Source organism: Naegleria lovaniensis (genome assembly GCF_003324165.1).
Source record: "Naegleria lovaniensis strain ATCC 30569 chromosome Unknown tig012, whole genome shotgun sequence".
NCBI lineage: Eukaryota > Heterolobosea > Eutetramitea > Acrasida > Naegleriidae > Naegleria > Naegleria lovaniensis.
In genome coordinates this window covers 595,993-613,186 of record NW_025407834.1, presented here as the reverse complement: position 1 = coordinate 613,186, position 17,194 = coordinate 595,993, and the positions used below count along the sequence as shown (strand labels likewise).

Here is a 17,194-nt window from a genome sequence, read left to right as displayed (position 1 = left end):
TACGCGACTTCTGTTGTTGCAAACATTGAAAAGAGTCTACTCTGAGACTGTTCATTAAAACCCTGTAGATTAACTTCTCAAATCATCATCATGCGTAGACTTTTTCAAGTCTATCTTTCTCAATATTTGCGGGCATTGGAAGACGATGACGGAGGAAATAATAATAATGATCAGGACGATGATGATGAAGATTACATGCTCGAGGATGAAGAGGAACTCTTCAATTCCGGTTATCAACAAACAAGTGAGGATGATGAATACACGACCGACGACGAAGCGTACACAACAACAACCACACGAGGACAATCACCGTCCTCCTCATCAGGCTTGACCCGAACTGGTAGTGATCGGCAATCAAGACAACAGGCACAAAAGCTTCGAGAAGAGGAAAAGGAAAGACTTTTTCAGGAACAAGTTCGAGAGAGGTTGAAAGCCCTCAACGAACACAATGATTTAGGTCAAATCATTAGAGCTCATACTGGAAGATTTTGTCAACAACAATCAGTTTCTCAATTTCAACAGCAAAATACTCCTTCATGCTCGAGCAGCATGGGCAGTTGTAATAGTAATATTCTAGCTGCATCTTCTGTTGTGGAAGATGCAGATATCATGATTGACGATGGTCAAAATGTACATAACTCTTCGACGTGCATGAATGATCGATACAAAAAACGGCATTACTTTAGTGGAGTGAATTACAATAATGATAAAAGCTTAATTCACATACTCCATAAAAGGAAAATTGGAGGATGTGTGCTGGAGCTTTACATCGTCATAGATCACAAATGTCACAAGGCCAATTAGCAAGCATTTCCTCACGGTTTATTCCATGCTCCAACAAAGGACCAATTGGTCAATTTGATTCCTATTTATTTTGTGGACAATTCTCTCTGGATGGCAATTTCTTCATGAGCGCATGCCAAGACCAAGTAATTCGAATATATGATGTAAATACAATTTTGCTTAAAAAGTCATCAATCTCAGCCAACACACCGCAAGCTTCTTCAGACGATATTAATAGTGAACACCATGAGGACAGCAATTCTATGGATGATTCTGAAGAGGAATATTATGCAAGACCTACTCGTAGTAGGTACATGATGGTACATAATCAAAGTGTAAACAAGACTCCCACAGTGAAACATATCAGAGAAATTCACGCAAGAGATATTGGATGGAGCATTATTGATTGCAACCCATCACCTGATAACAAATTTTTAGTGTACAGTAGTTGGAGCTCTTACATCCATTTAGCAACCTTTGTTCCTCATGATTATGACCCTAACGAAGATATTGACAAACGCGTCAAGTACATTGAAAAACATGAGAGATTATTCCTTAATCCTGGAAATATCCGATTTTGTGCCTTTTCTGTTCGATTCAGTCCAACTGGAAAGGAAATCCTTGCTGGTTCTAACGATGACCACTTGTATATTTATGATCTAGACAAAAATATAAGAGTTGAACGAATTCATGCACATCGCTCAGACATTAACAGTGTATGCTATGCTGGAAATAGCCAACCTGATATTTTCTTTTCTGGTAGTGACGATGGCTTGTGTAAAGTTTGGGATCGACGGGTATGCTCCTCGTCCTCGAGTAGTGCCGTTGGAGTTCTTGTTGGCCATTCTGATGGTATAACCTGTGTTTCATCTAAGGGTGATGGAAGGTACTTTATCAGTAATGGTAAAGATCAGACCTGTAAATTGTGGGACATTCGTAAAATGGCTGATCCAAACTCTAACGTTCCCCAAATTCCAAAAAGTAATAATTTGTGGGACTACAGATATGAAATGGCACCAACGAGACACTCTCGTGTCATTCATCCTAACGACCAATCTCTCATGACCTATACAGGACATCAAGTTCTCCAAACATTAATTCGATGCTATTTCAGTCCTTCTCAGTCCACAGGACAACAATACATCTACACTGGTAGTCATGACGGAAAGATCTATGTGTACGATATTCTGACAGGAGCAATTGTCAAACAATTGGAAGGTCATGCGCACATTGTGAGAGATGTGCATTGGCACCCTTTTCTTCCACTCATGTTTTCATCTTCATGGGACGGCAGTTGCTTAATGTGGGAACGATAATTTGATATACCACAGTCCAAACTCTAGCTGCTTTTCTCGTGTCGTTTGGCAAAGCAATATTGAAGTAAACAGATTGGTGAACTTTCAGAGTCTTCGAGCTTGCTTGATTCTTTCTAAATGAACTGACAACAGACAATAGGTCTAGATAAAACCTGGTGACAAGAACGTTAATCAGATATTGCACTTCAGAAGGTATTAGGAGAGTGAGGAAGAATATTCTTGAGTGATCTCTCGTCATGTAGGTCTTCAGCAGACTCTTTACCATGCGCTCACAACTTTGTATCATGAAACCGTGACACCTTCTCTCTCAGAAGAGATACCTCTGAAAATATTCAAGTACTCAAAAGTCTTCCATTCTATCGCACCCTCTTCATTCTCGATTATACTAATTCATCCAATTTATTTTCCAAAACGAACGAGTATCTCTTTCATCACCCTTAATTAACAAAAGAGGAGAACAATCCACAAAGTACTCAAAAAAAATTACCAAGTTATTTCAGTATCGTCATCGTCTGGTACGGCCCTATTTCTGTAGCACGTTGTTTCCACCGAACCCTATTACCTTTGGGCACATATATAAGGTGAGTTTTGAGAAGGAAATTTGATGATCATTTAACGTTTGTCCTATTTGAACCTGTTGTTGGATGAACTTGACTGTCGGAATGATGTACAATGATCTCTTGTTTGGTCATAGATAGCACGTATCACAACGGTTCTTTACAGATTCCGAGAGATTTATTCTTCTGAACCGCGCAAACACATTGAAACATTCCCGTTTAAAAACACACCATGGTTTTCCAACTGAATTGGAGGAAGAAGGAAGTGAAAGAGGACACATCAAGCCATCATGATACACAAAGCGTTGCTTCTTCATCGTCGGCTGCAGGCCGATCACGAAGTCTAAGCGCACCAACCCCTTATGACTCAATAGATTCGAAAGAACACAGACTCCGAATAATATTCAACATGTTTGATGGCAATGAAGATGGAAAACTTACTGCCGAGGAAGTTAAAGACTTTCTTTCCTCAGTCTACGATAAAAAGTATATTGAAACGATATCCAGGAATTGGAACCTAGGCAAAGGCCTTTCTTTTCAAGAATTCCTTGAAATTTGTGGTCAGAGCGAATCGACCGATAAAGAACAAGAAAAAATTGAAACCAACAATTCGTTTTGGAAGTTCAAACCATTCAATTTATTGAGAAGGAGAGAACGAAAAAGCCTTAATCAAGACTTTGATGAAAATGAGCTGAAAAGAGCGTTCGAAGAAGTGTTTGATACAAACCGAGATGGTGTACTCACAAAGAACGAATTCAAAAAGGTGTTGAAAAATCTGAGAATTGGCGAAGCCTTCTCAGATGAAGAAATTGAACACTTGTTTGAGTCAGTTGTCACCAAGTCAGCAGGCGTGCTTAAATTTGAAAACTTTTTAGAGCTTCTCAAAGACAAAATATAAGCTTGTAAATTTTATGAAAATCTGTTAAGTGTACAAATAAATTAAAACTAGAGAGAAATGTCTAGACGAATTTTCGTTTCGTTCAATATTCCTCATTCTTTTTCTTGCCACTATCAAATACAATCTTGCTTAGTAAATAGTCCACTAATTTTTGTAAATGTTTTTCGTTAGAACGAAGAGATTTGATTGCAACAAGATATTGTGTTCCCGAATGTGCATCTTTCAGAAATGCTTGGAATGAATTATTTTTCTTTTTGACGCTTATAATGGTGAAATCCATGTCAGCAAGATCTTTCTCAGATATGGTCTGTATATTTTTGGATTTAGATGAGCTACTACTAGTAGGTGTTGATGTAGATGAAGAGGATGAAGTAGGGGTCAAAGGTGGTGATGGATTTTTCTGTTTCTTAGAAGGTGGCTCTGGAATTTCTGGGTCACTGTCATGCTGTGTTTCACTGTCACTACTTTCCTTAGAGGATGATGCAATACTCTTTCCACCAGTGATCTTTTGGAAGCGAATTCCACTCTCTGATCTATACTTTGAAATTAGACTGCGCCTTAATGAAGTGTCTGGCTCCCATGTCTTGACTGGATAATCCCTCCATTGAACAAGATATTCCGTTTTGTTTTTAACTTTACGTGAGTTTAAAATTTTCTCTGGAACAAAATTTCCATTGTGGTTTTTGTCAAGAGTAGGAGCAACATGTTTTTCAAAGTGTTCAATCAAGTCTGGAATGTTGGAGAGATTTTCAGGTGGCTCCCATGTACTATCCTCAATTCTCCATCCCTTCCATTTCACAAGATAATGCATCTTGTTTTTCTTTTTCTTTGAAAGCAGTATTGTTTCCACTTCATATTCCTCTTCATCTTCCGATTCTTTTTTTTCCTCTTCTTGTTTTTGCTTTTTTGTCTTATCAATCATTCTTCTTGTAGGCTTTTTCTTTTGAGAAGGTGAAGTAGATCCGATACTGTTTCTGTTTTTTCGTGAAGATTCTTGTTTGGCTCGTTTCCCGTCATCGGATTCATCACTTAATTCAGACGTGGTTGATTTTGTACGTTTTTTACCGTTCCTCGTTATTCTTTTATTCCCATCATTGGAATGATCGGAGATGTTTTCGTCACTGTTTTCATCATGATGGTGATGATGGCTATCTGACAAGTCCTCTTCGTCCAGACTTGGGGATCTTACTTTCATTTTTTTTTAGTTGTAACCGTCATTTGGATTCTCGCAACAATTCATTGCGAAATTAAGAGTGATACATAGCGCGTTTAATTATTAATTAATAATTTGCAGGCCATGTGTCATTTTGTTGTGGAATTGAACGCCTTAGACGTCACTCAATCCATTTCTTTGCTGCCTTCTCCTTGTTCCTCTTAGAGTCATGCTCAAGCGATAGAACCTCTAAAAATAATTATTCCAAAAAAATTCAGAAACCAATGTCAACCCCCGTGAAGAGAAGACTCATCAAGGACTTTAAGAAGATGTCCACGGATCCACCTCAAGGGATTAGTGCTACCCCTAAGGATTCGGATATTATGGAGTGGAATGCTGTTATATTTGGGTATGTTATTGTATGAAGAACAAACGAGAGATTAATTACAATTTTCAATCATGATTTTCGGATTAAAATTCAAACGTTGAACGATCCTGTAATAACAACTAATACCATTGTATATATGAACAACGATCAGTCCCGAAGACACTCCATGGGAAGGAGGTACTTTTAAACTCAGCCTCTCGTTTAATGAAGATTATCCAAACAAACCACCAAAAGTGAAGTTCCTCACAAAAATGTTTCATCCAAATAGTATGTAAATTTATATTATACGTATACAATGTAGCAATGATTCAATTTCACAATTTTATAATAATTCTTTTTTGACGAATTGAAAATATAATTTCGGGATACATTGCTCTTGACTCAGTTTATAATGATGGTCAAATTTGTTTGGACATTCTTCAAAATCAATGGAGTCCTATTTATGACGTTGCTGCGATTTTAACTTCTATTCAAAGCTTGTTGACGGATCCAAATCCAAACTCACCTGCAAATAGCGAAGCTGCAAGACTTTACACTGAAAATAGAAAGCTTTATGAGAGAAGAGTGAAAGAAATGGTTGAAAAATCATGGCAAGAGGAAGGAGATGCTGCAGAAGAAGAGGAATAGTTGCATTATCAAAATTTTCATTGTGACAATGTCAACAAGATGCCAATTTCATTACGTGTACAACACATGTATTTTATGATTTCAACACGAATGACTCTTTGCAATACCACAATCATGCAATTTTACCAATGTTGAGCTCAAACTGGTCTCAGCACATTAAACGATCTATCTCTCTGCTCCTCTCAAGAATTCTTTTTCACCTTAAAGACAAACACGTGTTTTCTCAGACTCCTTCCAAAGGACACAAAAGCAAAAATCCATTCACCACGCAAAAAATGCTGCAACAACTCTTTTCATCAACCAATCTGATCGTATTGGCCATCATCACTCTAATTTTTCTAATCGGATCCTATATACTGTTGAGAAGATTGGCAAAGACACAAACGACAATATGGAAGCTATCTGATTTTACATTCATCTCGGCCGATGATTTAAATAGCGATCGATTCGGATTGAAGAACAAACAGAAAAAAGTTCAAGTCAATAATCCACTCTTTATACAACGACACAAGAACAAGGCTGAACAATATTCGGTTTTGAATGAACCTGATTTGGATTTGAGTATAATTCTTCCGGCCTATAAAGAAGAGAGTCGGATTCATGTCACTCTTCAAGACACTTTTCAATATCTTGAAAGGAAAATTGAGAAAAATCAACAATTTAAATGCGAAATGATGATTGTAGATGATGGAAGTACAGATAATACCGTTGGAGTAGTTGTTGATTTTATAAAAGATTACATCAATAGAAATCCAAACATTGACATCCAATTATTACGATTGATTAAAAACAAAGGAAAGGGATTTGCAGTCAAGCAAGGAATGATTAGAGCTCGTGGAAAATTAATATTATTTGCAGATAGTGATAATGCTACAGATATTAGAGACTTGGATAAATTATTGACCAAGATGGCAGAAATGAAACAACAAAATAATTCCAAGAACGGATACATGGTTATTGGAAGCAGGCATCATTTAATGGAGGGAGTGAAACGTGAAAGAAAATGGTATAGAAATATTACCATGTATGGCTTTCATTTTCTGGTTTACTTTGTGGCAAATATTACAAATATTTCTGATACACAATGTGGATTCAAGCTTATGGACAGAGATGCTGTCAGACAGGTACTTCCAAACATGAAAATAGATAGATGGTGCTTTGATATTGACCTCATTCATATTTGCAACACTATGAAAATTCCAATTTTCGAACATCCAGTAAATTGGACAGAAATTGAGGGTAGCAAGGTCAACATTTGGGGTATCATTGGTATGGCCCGTGACTTGTTCCTCATTCGAATGTACTACACTCTTGGTATTTGGAAGGTTGTTGAAAATCCAAAGCTTGAACCTTCATTAAATTAATAATTGTTGTAAAAAAACGACAGTATGGGCATATTTGTTTGTCTGGGTGTGTACGACAACATTAAATACGTTTGTATAAATGTATTAGAAGGTTGTATCAATGTTAATTCAGTAATTTGTATTTAATGTTCTTCCAGTAATTCTTCAAGTTTTCTGGCGAGTTTAAAGTAAATATGACTTGGATACACCTGTTCCACAACAATGCTGAATTGCTTGGTGGTCATCCTTGGAGTGTTATCAGCATTGGACATTTTCTTTTGGAGCGGAGTCCAATCTTCTTCTTGCTCTCTTGGAGAAACAGGAGTATCTGCAGTGGGAGTTGTTGGCACAGATGAAGGTAAATCTTGAGCTTCCAGTTGTAGCGAAATGCATTTGAGAATTCTTTCTGCATGCTTGTAATATCTGTTCAACAATTCCTTATGATGTTTGTGGGTAATTGGAATAACATTTGGAGTTCCAGCAGTACTACCACCAGCGTGCGTTTGTGACTGTTCAGAGAGTGTGCTTCCAACAACAATAAATAAAGAGCTCATCCATAAGAGCCGAGGAGCATCACCAACCTCTTTTGATTCTTTTCTAATCTTTTTCACACAACTCTCCAGCCGATCCTCCAACACAAAGGTTGGAACTAGAATGCCATTGGTATCTCGTATCGACGAGTCAATCATTGGAATGTATTGAATGGCATTTTCAAAAACAGAAAATCGGTAGCCTTGCTCTGTGGTTTGAGCTTTTTCATCCATAAAATCCAGTAAGAATTTAAAGGTGCTAAATACATTTGGAATTTGTGCTTGGATGAAAACATAGAGATACACGGGAAGGGTGTCATCAGCTCCTCGATCCGATATTTTACCTCGTTTCTTCTCTTCAATAAAGTCAATAGCTGTGATCAATTCTTTTCCAACTTGTACAAGCACATCCAATTTTGCATGAGCCGTCGTGTTTTGTGTGGAAATTTGTCGAAGTTTCTTAATACATTGGTCGTATGGATTTTCAAATAATACAATTTCGTCTGTTGGAATGAATCCTTCTTTAACACCCAATTCTCTCATGGATATTGTTGAGAGAGCTAGAGTTTTGAATTTATACATGTTGTCTTGTTCTTGATACTGAATTATACATTGCAGGTTAGGTTGTCAAAATGTTTCAAAATCGTAAAGAATATAAACCTACACAAAACTTGTAAATTGTGAATAATGCGTTATAAATTCTACTTAATACATGATCCTTCAGCTCATACAGGAGCCTTTTGTGGCCGAATACTACCACAGCATCTGTGCCGATAATAAAACACGTTTTCTCAAACAAAAATATCACAAAGGAATGCTGGAAACATCAAGGTTATGAAAAAATTTCTCCAATAATTGAGTACTACTTACAAAGTCGTCAAGGGCATGGGGAATATGGTATTTGGCAGCCACCGTGGATTGGATATCACTTTGATGATATTTCCAATTAAAAAGATTAACAAATTTGGAAATTATTCTAGATAGAACGTGGTCATTGGTTGCTGTTGATAGAACTCCATTAATTGGTAAAATTTCGTCAGTGTTGTGGACAATCTGTGTGACATTGTCATATGTAATTTTCGACAATTTTCGAACCATTGCGTCATCAAGGTAGGTCTGTAAAGTATCCTGAATTGACTTCCTTGACATGGGAGACACAGTATCTTCTTGACTCTTCTTTTCTTCAATAAACTTTGCAATTGAGCTATTTGCAAACTTCTCTTTTTCATAATTTATGGAATCTGTAAAACTTGCAAAAAGACCGTCCCATTTTCGTTGGGTGACAAGATCTTCTTTGGCAAGTATTGGAGTTGTGACATGTGAAAATGAAGTAGTTCTGTCATTTTTCTCTGTTTTCTTAACTTCTTCTCTGAGAAGCATTACTTGACATTTGCTATTAACATGCTGTATAGTACCTTTTTCATAGGTGGCTTTTTTGATGTTGTTCCCACTCCATTCTCCAATAATTTTATCACCATTTGGTAATCTCAATACTCCTCTTCCTCCTTGAGCACCTGCTTTCCATTCACCCTCATACACAGTACCATCTTTGAAGATCATGGTACCAAAGCCTTCTTTTTCATTATCTTTCCAGTTTCCATAATATTCAGTGTCGTTTTTCATGTCTATCATCACTCCAAAACCTTCACGCATGTCTCTCAAAAAACTTCCATTATATTTTGATCCGTTTGCATAATGTAGCTCTCCTTCTCCGTGCTTCATGATGAATGGTAAGCCCTCTTCTCCTGATGGTATATTACCGAAAATATTATTATTTGCTTCGCTTGTACTGTTGAATGAAAACGGTGACTTCTTTTTCTTTGAATTATTAGAGGAATTGGAATTGTTTGTGCTTGTGTTAGATGATTGTGACGAAGATACACCCGATGAAGGAGAGCTCACAGTTTTGCGATTGTAATATTCTGAGAGTACATTGGAGTCATCCAAAAGCTCTTCCGTGAATGCCATGACAGCACCACAGTATCGATCTCCATTGGAGTATTGGATCACAGCAGGAGTATCTGAAAAATAGGGAAAATCCATAGAGAAAAACGGCAATGATCGCCGATCAAACATAAAAGCCTGTTATTCCAATAAACATGTCCATTCAGCACACAACCACTTACCTATACACGGCATGTTTGAAAACCATTTACCTGTAAACTGTTTTATAGCAGGTTGTGATGGATTGAAATTTGGAGGATATTCTCGTTCAGCATCTTCAGAAAAACAACAATTACTCGAGCCGTGTCGGTGTCCTTTCAAATTCACCTCTCCTTCATAGATATCACCATTGGCATATTCCAATAACTCGAGTCCACACGGTGGTTCTCTTGCTAAATTTTCCGCAGTTGGTAACAGAAACGAAAATGATAATCCTTGTGATGATGATGATGAGTTTGATCCTGGCAAGCCCGCAGAATTAGGAGAGGAATTATTACTACTGGCATTATTATTACTGTTGTTAATATGATTGCTGCTGCTGCTCTGATGATTATGACCTGCTCCCCCACTGCTGTTGTTTGTTGCTATCACTGAGATACTTTCAGGATTCCTGACGCTCCTTCGGAAGAGGCTTTTCATTTTTTCATGTGTGAGATTGTTCTTGTTTGAAAACACTGTTCAGAATAAACAAGAAGTTGTTTTTGCAATCCCCTATTTTTGTAATTAGAAGCGATGATCGAATTCAGGAGATATTGGGCAGAAATTGGTGAAAAACTGGTAATTCTGTATTTTCAATTAATTGTTAGAGGCTCATTTGGATGGATCACTCATGTTGATGGTGTCATGAAAAGATCTATTCGATCAAATAAGTTTGGGTCAGAAAATAGGCTATGAGGCATGATGGTGCAAAATTGGAAAAAAGTTCGTGTAAGGGTTCATGAATTGTCATTGGGTTCGAAACGTTTGTCGGTATGGTGGTATGAAACTAAGTATGAAATTCTCTTCAAAAAATCATAACGTATTCTGTTGGAATGTAGCCACAAGCTGTCACTGTTTGGCATGAGTCTGATAATACTTCTACTAATTTATAGCCTTTTCGTGTCTGACGAGACGAAGGAAGAATTTTAACTTTTTGTCCTCTCTGCACACTCACTTCTCCCTCTCCTTCAGCTTCGTAATCTATTTCAATGGTTTTAATAGTTCCATCCAATTGCACACTGTCATCAGTGTCATAAACGTCATCATTCATTAATACAGAGACAATTCTAGGAGCTTTGTTACCCAAATCCAAGCACCTGGCATCGAAAAATCCTTGAGATCCATTTGCAATCATTCTGCCGTACCAGTAGCAATCCTCTTCATTTCTATCGTTGGATCCTTTCTGAATCACTTCAATGATATTTCCTGCTTTAAAACTCAATTCAGTTTCATCCTTGGCAAAGTGGTCACGGATGGCCATGAACTTATTTTGTTGTAAATTGTTGTTCTTTTCCTCCTCAACATTTTGGTTCGAGCTGGGGCTTGGGATGGTTGTTGGACTTTTACCCTGTTGGGAAGTGTTCGAGTCAATAATATTGTAAATTGGTACTTCTGTATTCGAGGATTCAACCTGTACTGTGATCGTTTGATTGTAAGAATGTACGACTTGCGAAGGTTGACTTTGAGAGGATGTCGATGCGAATGTGCCTCCTTTACTAGTCTTAATTTCATTCCAGTGCTTATTCACTTCAAAGAATTCAATAATTTCCTGTAATGTTGGAACAAGAGGTTCGCTCAATAAATTATCAAAATAATTTTGAAGTTCTATTTGTCGTTCATGAATCTTGTCTTCTTTTAAATTGCCAACGAGGTACTACATTATTGATCGTGATATTGAGGTTCACCGATTCGCAAAAAAACATATCATTGTCGAAAATGACATTCATGTATTGAAATGAATCATAATACAAGTTCATATGAATTTGAATGTTGAAAATAAAATTACTCACTTTTTTAGGGAATTTTCCAAACTTTTTAGTGTTAATAATTTTTGAAAGTGCGTTGTGCAACTTTTCAATCTCGGAATATCTTTTACAGACTTCCCAAATGACTCCATCATAATTTACAGTGACATGATAAACCTATCTCAACAATTTTTGAAGAAAGTTCGGAATGTTGAAAAAGAAATAAATTTCAATGATATTCATTCCCACGTAACAGGATCGTAGTTGTTTACCACATATTCAACAGTTGAATCATCAGAGCTGTGGTGATGAGACTTACCACATATTGCTTGTCAGCCTCTCCTTTCAAAACACTGTGATGCGAAATGATTACTTTCATTTTTTTAAAGAGATGCGAACAAGTGATGGATGAAAGGTCATCCACAGTTAATGAATGGGTGCTTGAGCGTATTTCATGTAATGATTCATAATCCTTTGAACAAAAAGTTGGTTATAAAAGAACCTTCTTTTGAAAGGAAGCCTTTTGCCATTTCAAAAAATGAATCAATCACAATTTGGATCTACAAGCAACCCCAATATTATTTCATCGGCATCATCGAGTGCTAATTTGCCAATTGTTCCTCCACCTTCATCGGTTTCCTCACCAACAACACCAAATGTTTTACCCCAGAAAGATTATGCTCCAAATATTTTGGATCAAAATTTGAATAGACCCAAGAAGGAAGTGAGCGAGACGATTTTTTCCTTCTTATTTGCTGAAGTTGTTCAGTATTGCCAATCCCGAGTAAATGATATGAATGAATTACATGAAAAGTAAGTATTGGTGATGATGATTGTGAAATTATTTAATTATTGAAATTGATCGTTGGATTTTTCAAAAATTGATATGAATAATTATCATTATTTTGATCTTTTAATTGAAATAGATTAATGCAACTGGGTATTCCCATTGGGCAAAGATTATTAGAATTATGTGTATTGAGAGACAAAAATTCCAAAAGAGAAATCAAAGTCAACAACATGCTCGGCTTTATTGGAAATACATTGTGGAAAACTTTATATGGGCGAGGAGTGAGTACTATCGAAAGAGCAGCTGCCAGTACACAAACAGATAGTTCTAATCCACAACTGAAGCCAGTAATTACTAGATGTAGGTTTTGTGTGTGAATTCTGTTCAAACATCTTTCTCATGTCGATAGATATGATTTATGAAAAAGAACCTCTGGAAACAAAATACATCTCACCTCCCAGAGACATGAATGTTCAGTGCGCATACTTTAGTGCTGGAATCATAAAAGGAGCTCTTAATGCTGCTGACTTTGTAAGTAGGCGTTTCCCACATTATTACATTTAATATTTGATTGTGTGTTTCTATGATTCCAATACTGAAGAGGGCTGAAGTAAGAGTTGCCATGACTGAGAACAGAGATTATACTGTGTTTTTGATAGATTTCGAGGAGGATGTAATACGGCGAGAATTATAAATTGAAAATTATTGTTATTAATATTATTCTAACATTTTTGGGAATTCTAAAGTCGCCAACTATTACTCTTTTTGCTTGCAGAATTTGTAATGTGACACCAACGATTTGATTGGATGTTTTTTAAAATACAGGCTTACGAAGAGGTGATGATGATGGTGTCATGATGATTCCAATTAAGGTGAAAGATTGAATCAGCAGCACAGCTTATAGATTAGGAGCAGAATACCTAATTTCAGTTGGCATGTTTTCTAAAGAGATTGGTCTTTCATTGTGGTGTACCCGATCCTCCTTGTTGAGTACCACCGAAAACGCTTCCTTGGTTATTAGAATCACTTCCAGAGCTTCCAGATCCCTCGTTACCGCTTTGTCCAGTACTAGCGTCACCAGATCCTCCGCTTCCGCTTGGACTGCTTCCAGAACCACTATCTTGTGAGCCACTGTCTGAGCCTCCACCTCCACCACTACTACTACTGGATGACGATGCACTGCGAGGACCAGGCTCTCCAACGTAAATTTCATCACCTTTTTGAATGGCATGAAATTGAATTTGAGTGTCACCCTTGTAAAACTTTTCCATAGGTGTTCCAATCTTGACACCACTCATTGCAAAGATGATGGCTGGAATTTCAATTGGGTGATAAGGCAAACGAATTGTGCCTGTGAATGTTTCATTGGGAATATGCAAAGTGACAATTGGAGGATCAGCTTCCCATTTGATCATGATTTGATTCAGAAAATATTGTTTACAATACACCAATGGTTCGAAAGGGCTTGAATGTCTCACAAACTCGCAACCATTATTGAGGAAAATCTAAACAAGAGCGACAGTAACTTCCTTAGAATAATTTCTCAGAGAATACCGAACAACATACCACATTAGACGCAAAGTTATAATCTCGCTGATAATACGCTACAACAAAATCCAACAATTGATCATTATTCACATCCACAATATATCCGACCGATGCTGTATTACCATTACCTGTATAAACAATTGAAGTTGGAGGTACTCCATGCAGACCATAGACTCTAGAAGCGCTGGAAAGTAATAACAATAATAACACACAAGGAAACAGCCATCGTATGATGGATGGAATAATAGTAGACGGGCTTGCAATAGGAAGCGACGATGCTAACATGATTTGTTGTAGGATCGAGTTACATGCATTGTTGGTTCTTTTTAAATGTTGTTGTCCCTTTCATGCTCAAATCCAAGTCTTCTTGGTACTGAAAAAGCCATATTTGGCAACAATTTAAGACAACGTCAGACAAGGGAAGGCTTTCGAAAGGTAAGCAGTTTTCTTTGGTCATTGAAGAGAAAAGACGATGAAAGCTATATAAAACAGAGTATTCCAAATTACAATAACCAAGAAGGAACAACTGCCGTATACATTGGAAATGAAACATACACAACTCTCTACTTGCACTTGGAGTTCAACTCAAATCACAAGGTTCTTTTCTGATCGCTTACATTGGCAGCAACGGTGATAACTTCGTCCTTTAAAGGTAAGGATTTAAGTATTTTAGCAAGCATAGAAGTTACACAAGAGATTGCATTTGTTGTTCTGTGGAGTTCTCACCTCGAACGAGTATCGGCACTGTTCTGTGTAATACAACATGATCGGCTTCATTAGGAAATGCTGAGGTGAAGAATCTTGCCTCAAATTGGGAAGTTGGCTTTATTCGTAGAATCATGATTTACATTCTAACAGTTGGGAATTCTCAAATCGATTCTGCAATGAAATCACGCCAGTTCGGACTTGCTTGACGATTTTACCCAACCCAAAAAAATGTTACCACAACACGCCATGAACCCATCCGAGGAAGGCTCATACATGACCAAAGAAAAGTTTAACTCGCTGCTGCTAGAAGTCTTCTTCTTCAAGAAGCTCCCATGCGAAGAAGTTGAGGAGAATTGTGACTGCTGCGTTTGGTATGCGATTTCATGGATGATTCTCGTATCGTAACGGAATGGAAGAACAATTTCCATGTTGACATCCATTCAATTCAAAACAGTATCGAAAGTTGGAGACAGACTCAAACCTCTCCCAACACCATTTCAATACCGCACGGAAAATCGCTCTCTAGCATGCTAGACGAACAAGATATCATGCCTTTCTACTTGAAAGGAAATAATGCATGTCTTGTTGTCAGAAAAGCTTCTAGCGACATTACAGATTACAAGTTCATAGCCACAGCCTTTCAAATTCATCCAACAAACCAAGAACTCATGTCGAATCAGGGCTACCCAATAATAACAGCTCCTGAAATGTCTGTTGGTGTTTATGATGATTGCTTGCTGAAGTCTGAAGACTTTATTGATCAACTACAAACTTTATGCATGCATTTAGAGGAATCAATACCTACTTCATCCAAACATCACAGAAAGCAGGCTGAGGTTAGAGATGTTGCATCTCCAAAATTAGTTTTCGAGTGGCTGTTACCAACCCTTTCCGATAATGTTGGCCACGTACCTCTCACAACCATTCAAAAGAAAGTTAGAAACTCTGTTCAATGGAAGGACTGTTTGAAACCATATAGACGCTCGGGCCTTTGGATGTGCATCAAGACATGTTTGCATTTGAACTTGGTGTGGCTGTTTGGTATTGAAAAAGGTACACTTCTGTACAAAATATTCATGTTACAGCTTATGAGCTATTTATGTTTAAAAAGCAAAGGAAAGCTGTCACATGACCTGGTCATGCAAATGCTTTCAAAGATGTCTGTTAGGATGGCAAAGTTGGAGACCATGATTGAGAATTATTCAACTCGTACAGCTGACAAAGATATGATTGTTGATATTCAAGCATGTGAATCCTTGACAAACCTTGTTTTACAGAAATCCTTAGAGGTTGTCGAGAAATTGAGATTAGGTGTAGACCATTGGTGGTCAAAAACAATGGAGACATTCTCAAAAGAAAACTCTTTTGCAATGAATTTTGACCGTGTAGACGTTAAGAAGGATATACGCTTATCTCTTCCAAAGTCATCAGAGCATTTAAACGGTTTTAAACAACTACAACACAATACTATTGGCAAGTTATATGAACACAAACCACCAAAGGACACTGGATCTTCTGAAAGAGATGACTTTGAATACCTATGTGCAATCGAGGACTTTATTCGAAAAGATATGGTGAACACTATCGTTCAACAAGACTATAGCATTCACTATTCAAGCGAGCTGTTTGACAAATTGAAACAATACCACCCTAAGGCAATGAAATTTTATAAGAATGATCCTGTTGGGAAAAGTAGACTGTTCTTGGCTGTCTTTAATATTGTTCGTGGGTTGCATATGATTGCTGTGAAAAACATGCCTCTACTTGCAAAATATAAATCTGGGGTAGATGTCAGCACCATTCAATCCCTATTGTTGTGCTCACAAGCAGATCTACAATATGCGTACGAACTGGAACATTATTTTAACGAGCACGATCAAAGCGCCTCGAACAATTCAGATTTTCTTTATGACACTTTCTCCCCCCAATCCTTTTGTGTTCGGTATGCAGAAGGTAATGAATCCATGAAGAAGACTTTACAACAAATTCTTGACAGAATGGAACAGAAGAAAGAACAAAAGCTTAGGGAAGTGAGGGAAATGAAAGAAAAGTACGAAAATCTGCAAAGAGAGATTCGAAATTCAAAGTGTGAATATAATGTAGACAAATTTGGTTACTCCAGACATTCAAGATGGTGTCACAAGTGCAATTTAGTGAATGAATGTAGCAATATGAACATATTCATTTACGAGAAAGATCTACCAGAGGAGCCATATTTGAGGAATGCTATTGTATTTGAGCTAAACCTACCCCACTCTATGGTTACTAAGGGATGCATTTCACATTTTATGCTCAATGCAAAAACGAGTTAGAGATGGTTCTAACAAAGCGTATTGCGAATGGAGATCTTCGTTTGGATTATCAGAATACACCTCCGATTCTTATTCGCCACTTTATGTAAAGCTGAAGAGTACTGTCAAAAGCTTTACACAATCACACTACAGCACCAAACATGTTACATACTCTGAAGACACATTTATCCAGCACAATGGGTGTAATGTTCGAACAGTGAATGCTGAGAGTAATCAAGTATTGGTTTACTCTCTACCAGAGGTGGGAACTCAAGATTTCTATTTCCCCCTTGAATCAACGCCGTATAAATCTCTGGATTGGACCGTCCATAGCTGCGCACATTCTCACAAAGAAGTACTCGCAAAGCAAAGCAC

General features: G+C 37.3%; 10 protein-coding genes across 10 annotated transcripts; 6 read left to right on the top strand and 4 right to left on the bottom strand.

Moving 5' to 3' along the window:
- Positions 1–90: 90 nt before the first annotated feature.
- Positions 91–2,099, top strand: C9374_001425 (uncharacterized protein; the record flags this gene model as incomplete). Its single annotated transcript, XM_044690214.1, has 2 exons — positions 91–630; positions 738–2,099. 2 exons carry the CDS (start codon positions 91–93, stop codon positions 2,097–2,099), a joined length of 1,902 nt encoding a protein of 633 aa, XP_044551823.1.
- Positions 2,100–2,888: 789 nt separating this feature from the next.
- Positions 2,889–3,554, top strand: C9374_001424 (uncharacterized protein; the record flags this gene model as incomplete). Its single annotated transcript, XM_044690203.1, has 1 exon — positions 2,889–3,554. The coding sequence occupies one exon, from the start codon at positions 2,889–2,891 to the stop codon at positions 3,552–3,554; it is 666 nt and encodes a 221-aa protein (XP_044551822.1).
- An 82-nt stretch (positions 3,555–3,636) lies between these two features.
- C9374_001423 (uncharacterized protein) lies at positions 3,637–4,749 on the bottom strand (the record flags this gene model as incomplete). Its single annotated transcript, XM_044690192.1, has 1 exon — positions 3,637–4,749. One exon carries the CDS (start codon positions 4,747–4,749, stop codon positions 3,637–3,639), a length of 1,113 nt encoding a protein of 370 aa, XP_044551821.1.
- A 242-nt stretch (positions 4,750–4,991) lies between these two features.
- On the top strand, positions 4,992–5,722 carry C9374_001422 (uncharacterized protein; the record flags this gene model as incomplete). The annotated part of the gene is made up of 3 exons (XM_044690181.1): positions 4,992–5,116; positions 5,247–5,362; positions 5,481–5,722. 3 exons carry the CDS (start codon positions 4,992–4,994, stop codon positions 5,720–5,722), a joined length of 483 nt encoding a protein of 160 aa, XP_044551820.1.
- A 275-nt stretch (positions 5,723–5,997) lies between these two features.
- On the top strand, positions 5,998–7,086 carry C9374_001421 (uncharacterized protein; the record flags this gene model as incomplete). Its single annotated transcript, XM_044690170.1, has 1 exon — positions 5,998–7,086. The coding sequence occupies one exon, from the start codon at positions 5,998–6,000 to the stop codon at positions 7,084–7,086; it is 1,089 nt and encodes a 362-aa protein (XP_044551819.1).
- Positions 7,087–7,208: 122 nt separating this feature from the next.
- Positions 7,209–10,178, bottom strand: C9374_001420 (uncharacterized protein; the record flags this gene model as incomplete). Its single annotated transcript, XM_044690159.1, has 4 exons — positions 7,209–8,195; positions 8,260–8,412; positions 8,466–9,616; positions 9,722–10,178. The coding sequence occupies 4 exons, from the start codon at positions 10,176–10,178 to the stop codon at positions 7,209–7,211; spliced, it is 2,748 nt and encodes a 915-aa protein (XP_044551818.1).
- A 364-nt stretch (positions 10,179–10,542) lies between these two features.
- Positions 10,543–11,861, bottom strand: C9374_001419 (uncharacterized protein; the record flags this gene model as incomplete). The annotated part of the gene is made up of 3 exons (XM_044690147.1): positions 10,543–11,391; positions 11,528–11,659; positions 11,802–11,861. 3 exons carry the CDS (start codon positions 11,859–11,861, stop codon positions 10,543–10,545), a joined length of 1,041 nt encoding a protein of 346 aa, XP_044551817.1.
- Positions 11,862–12,020: 159 nt separating this feature from the next.
- C9374_001418 (uncharacterized protein) lies at positions 12,021–12,966 on the top strand (the record flags this gene model as incomplete). The annotated part of the gene is made up of 4 exons (XM_044690136.1): positions 12,021–12,295; positions 12,409–12,632; positions 12,682–12,803; positions 12,874–12,966. 4 exons carry the CDS (start codon positions 12,021–12,023, stop codon positions 12,964–12,966), a joined length of 714 nt encoding a protein of 237 aa, XP_044551816.1.
- A 265-nt stretch (positions 12,967–13,231) lies between these two features.
- On the bottom strand, positions 13,232–14,105 carry C9374_001417 (uncharacterized protein; the record flags this gene model as incomplete). Its single annotated transcript, XM_044690125.1, has 2 exons — positions 13,232–13,777; positions 13,839–14,105. The coding sequence occupies 2 exons, from the start codon at positions 14,103–14,105 to the stop codon at positions 13,232–13,234; spliced, it is 813 nt and encodes a 270-aa protein (XP_044551815.1).
- Positions 14,106–14,756: 651 nt separating this feature from the next.
- C9374_001416 (uncharacterized protein) lies at positions 14,757–16,840 on the top strand (the record flags this gene model as incomplete). The annotated part of the gene is made up of 2 exons (XM_044690114.1): positions 14,757–14,899; positions 14,983–16,840. 2 exons carry the CDS (start codon positions 14,757–14,759, stop codon positions 16,838–16,840), a joined length of 2,001 nt encoding a protein of 666 aa, XP_044551814.1.
- Between the last annotated feature and the right edge of the window lie 354 nt (positions 16,841–17,194).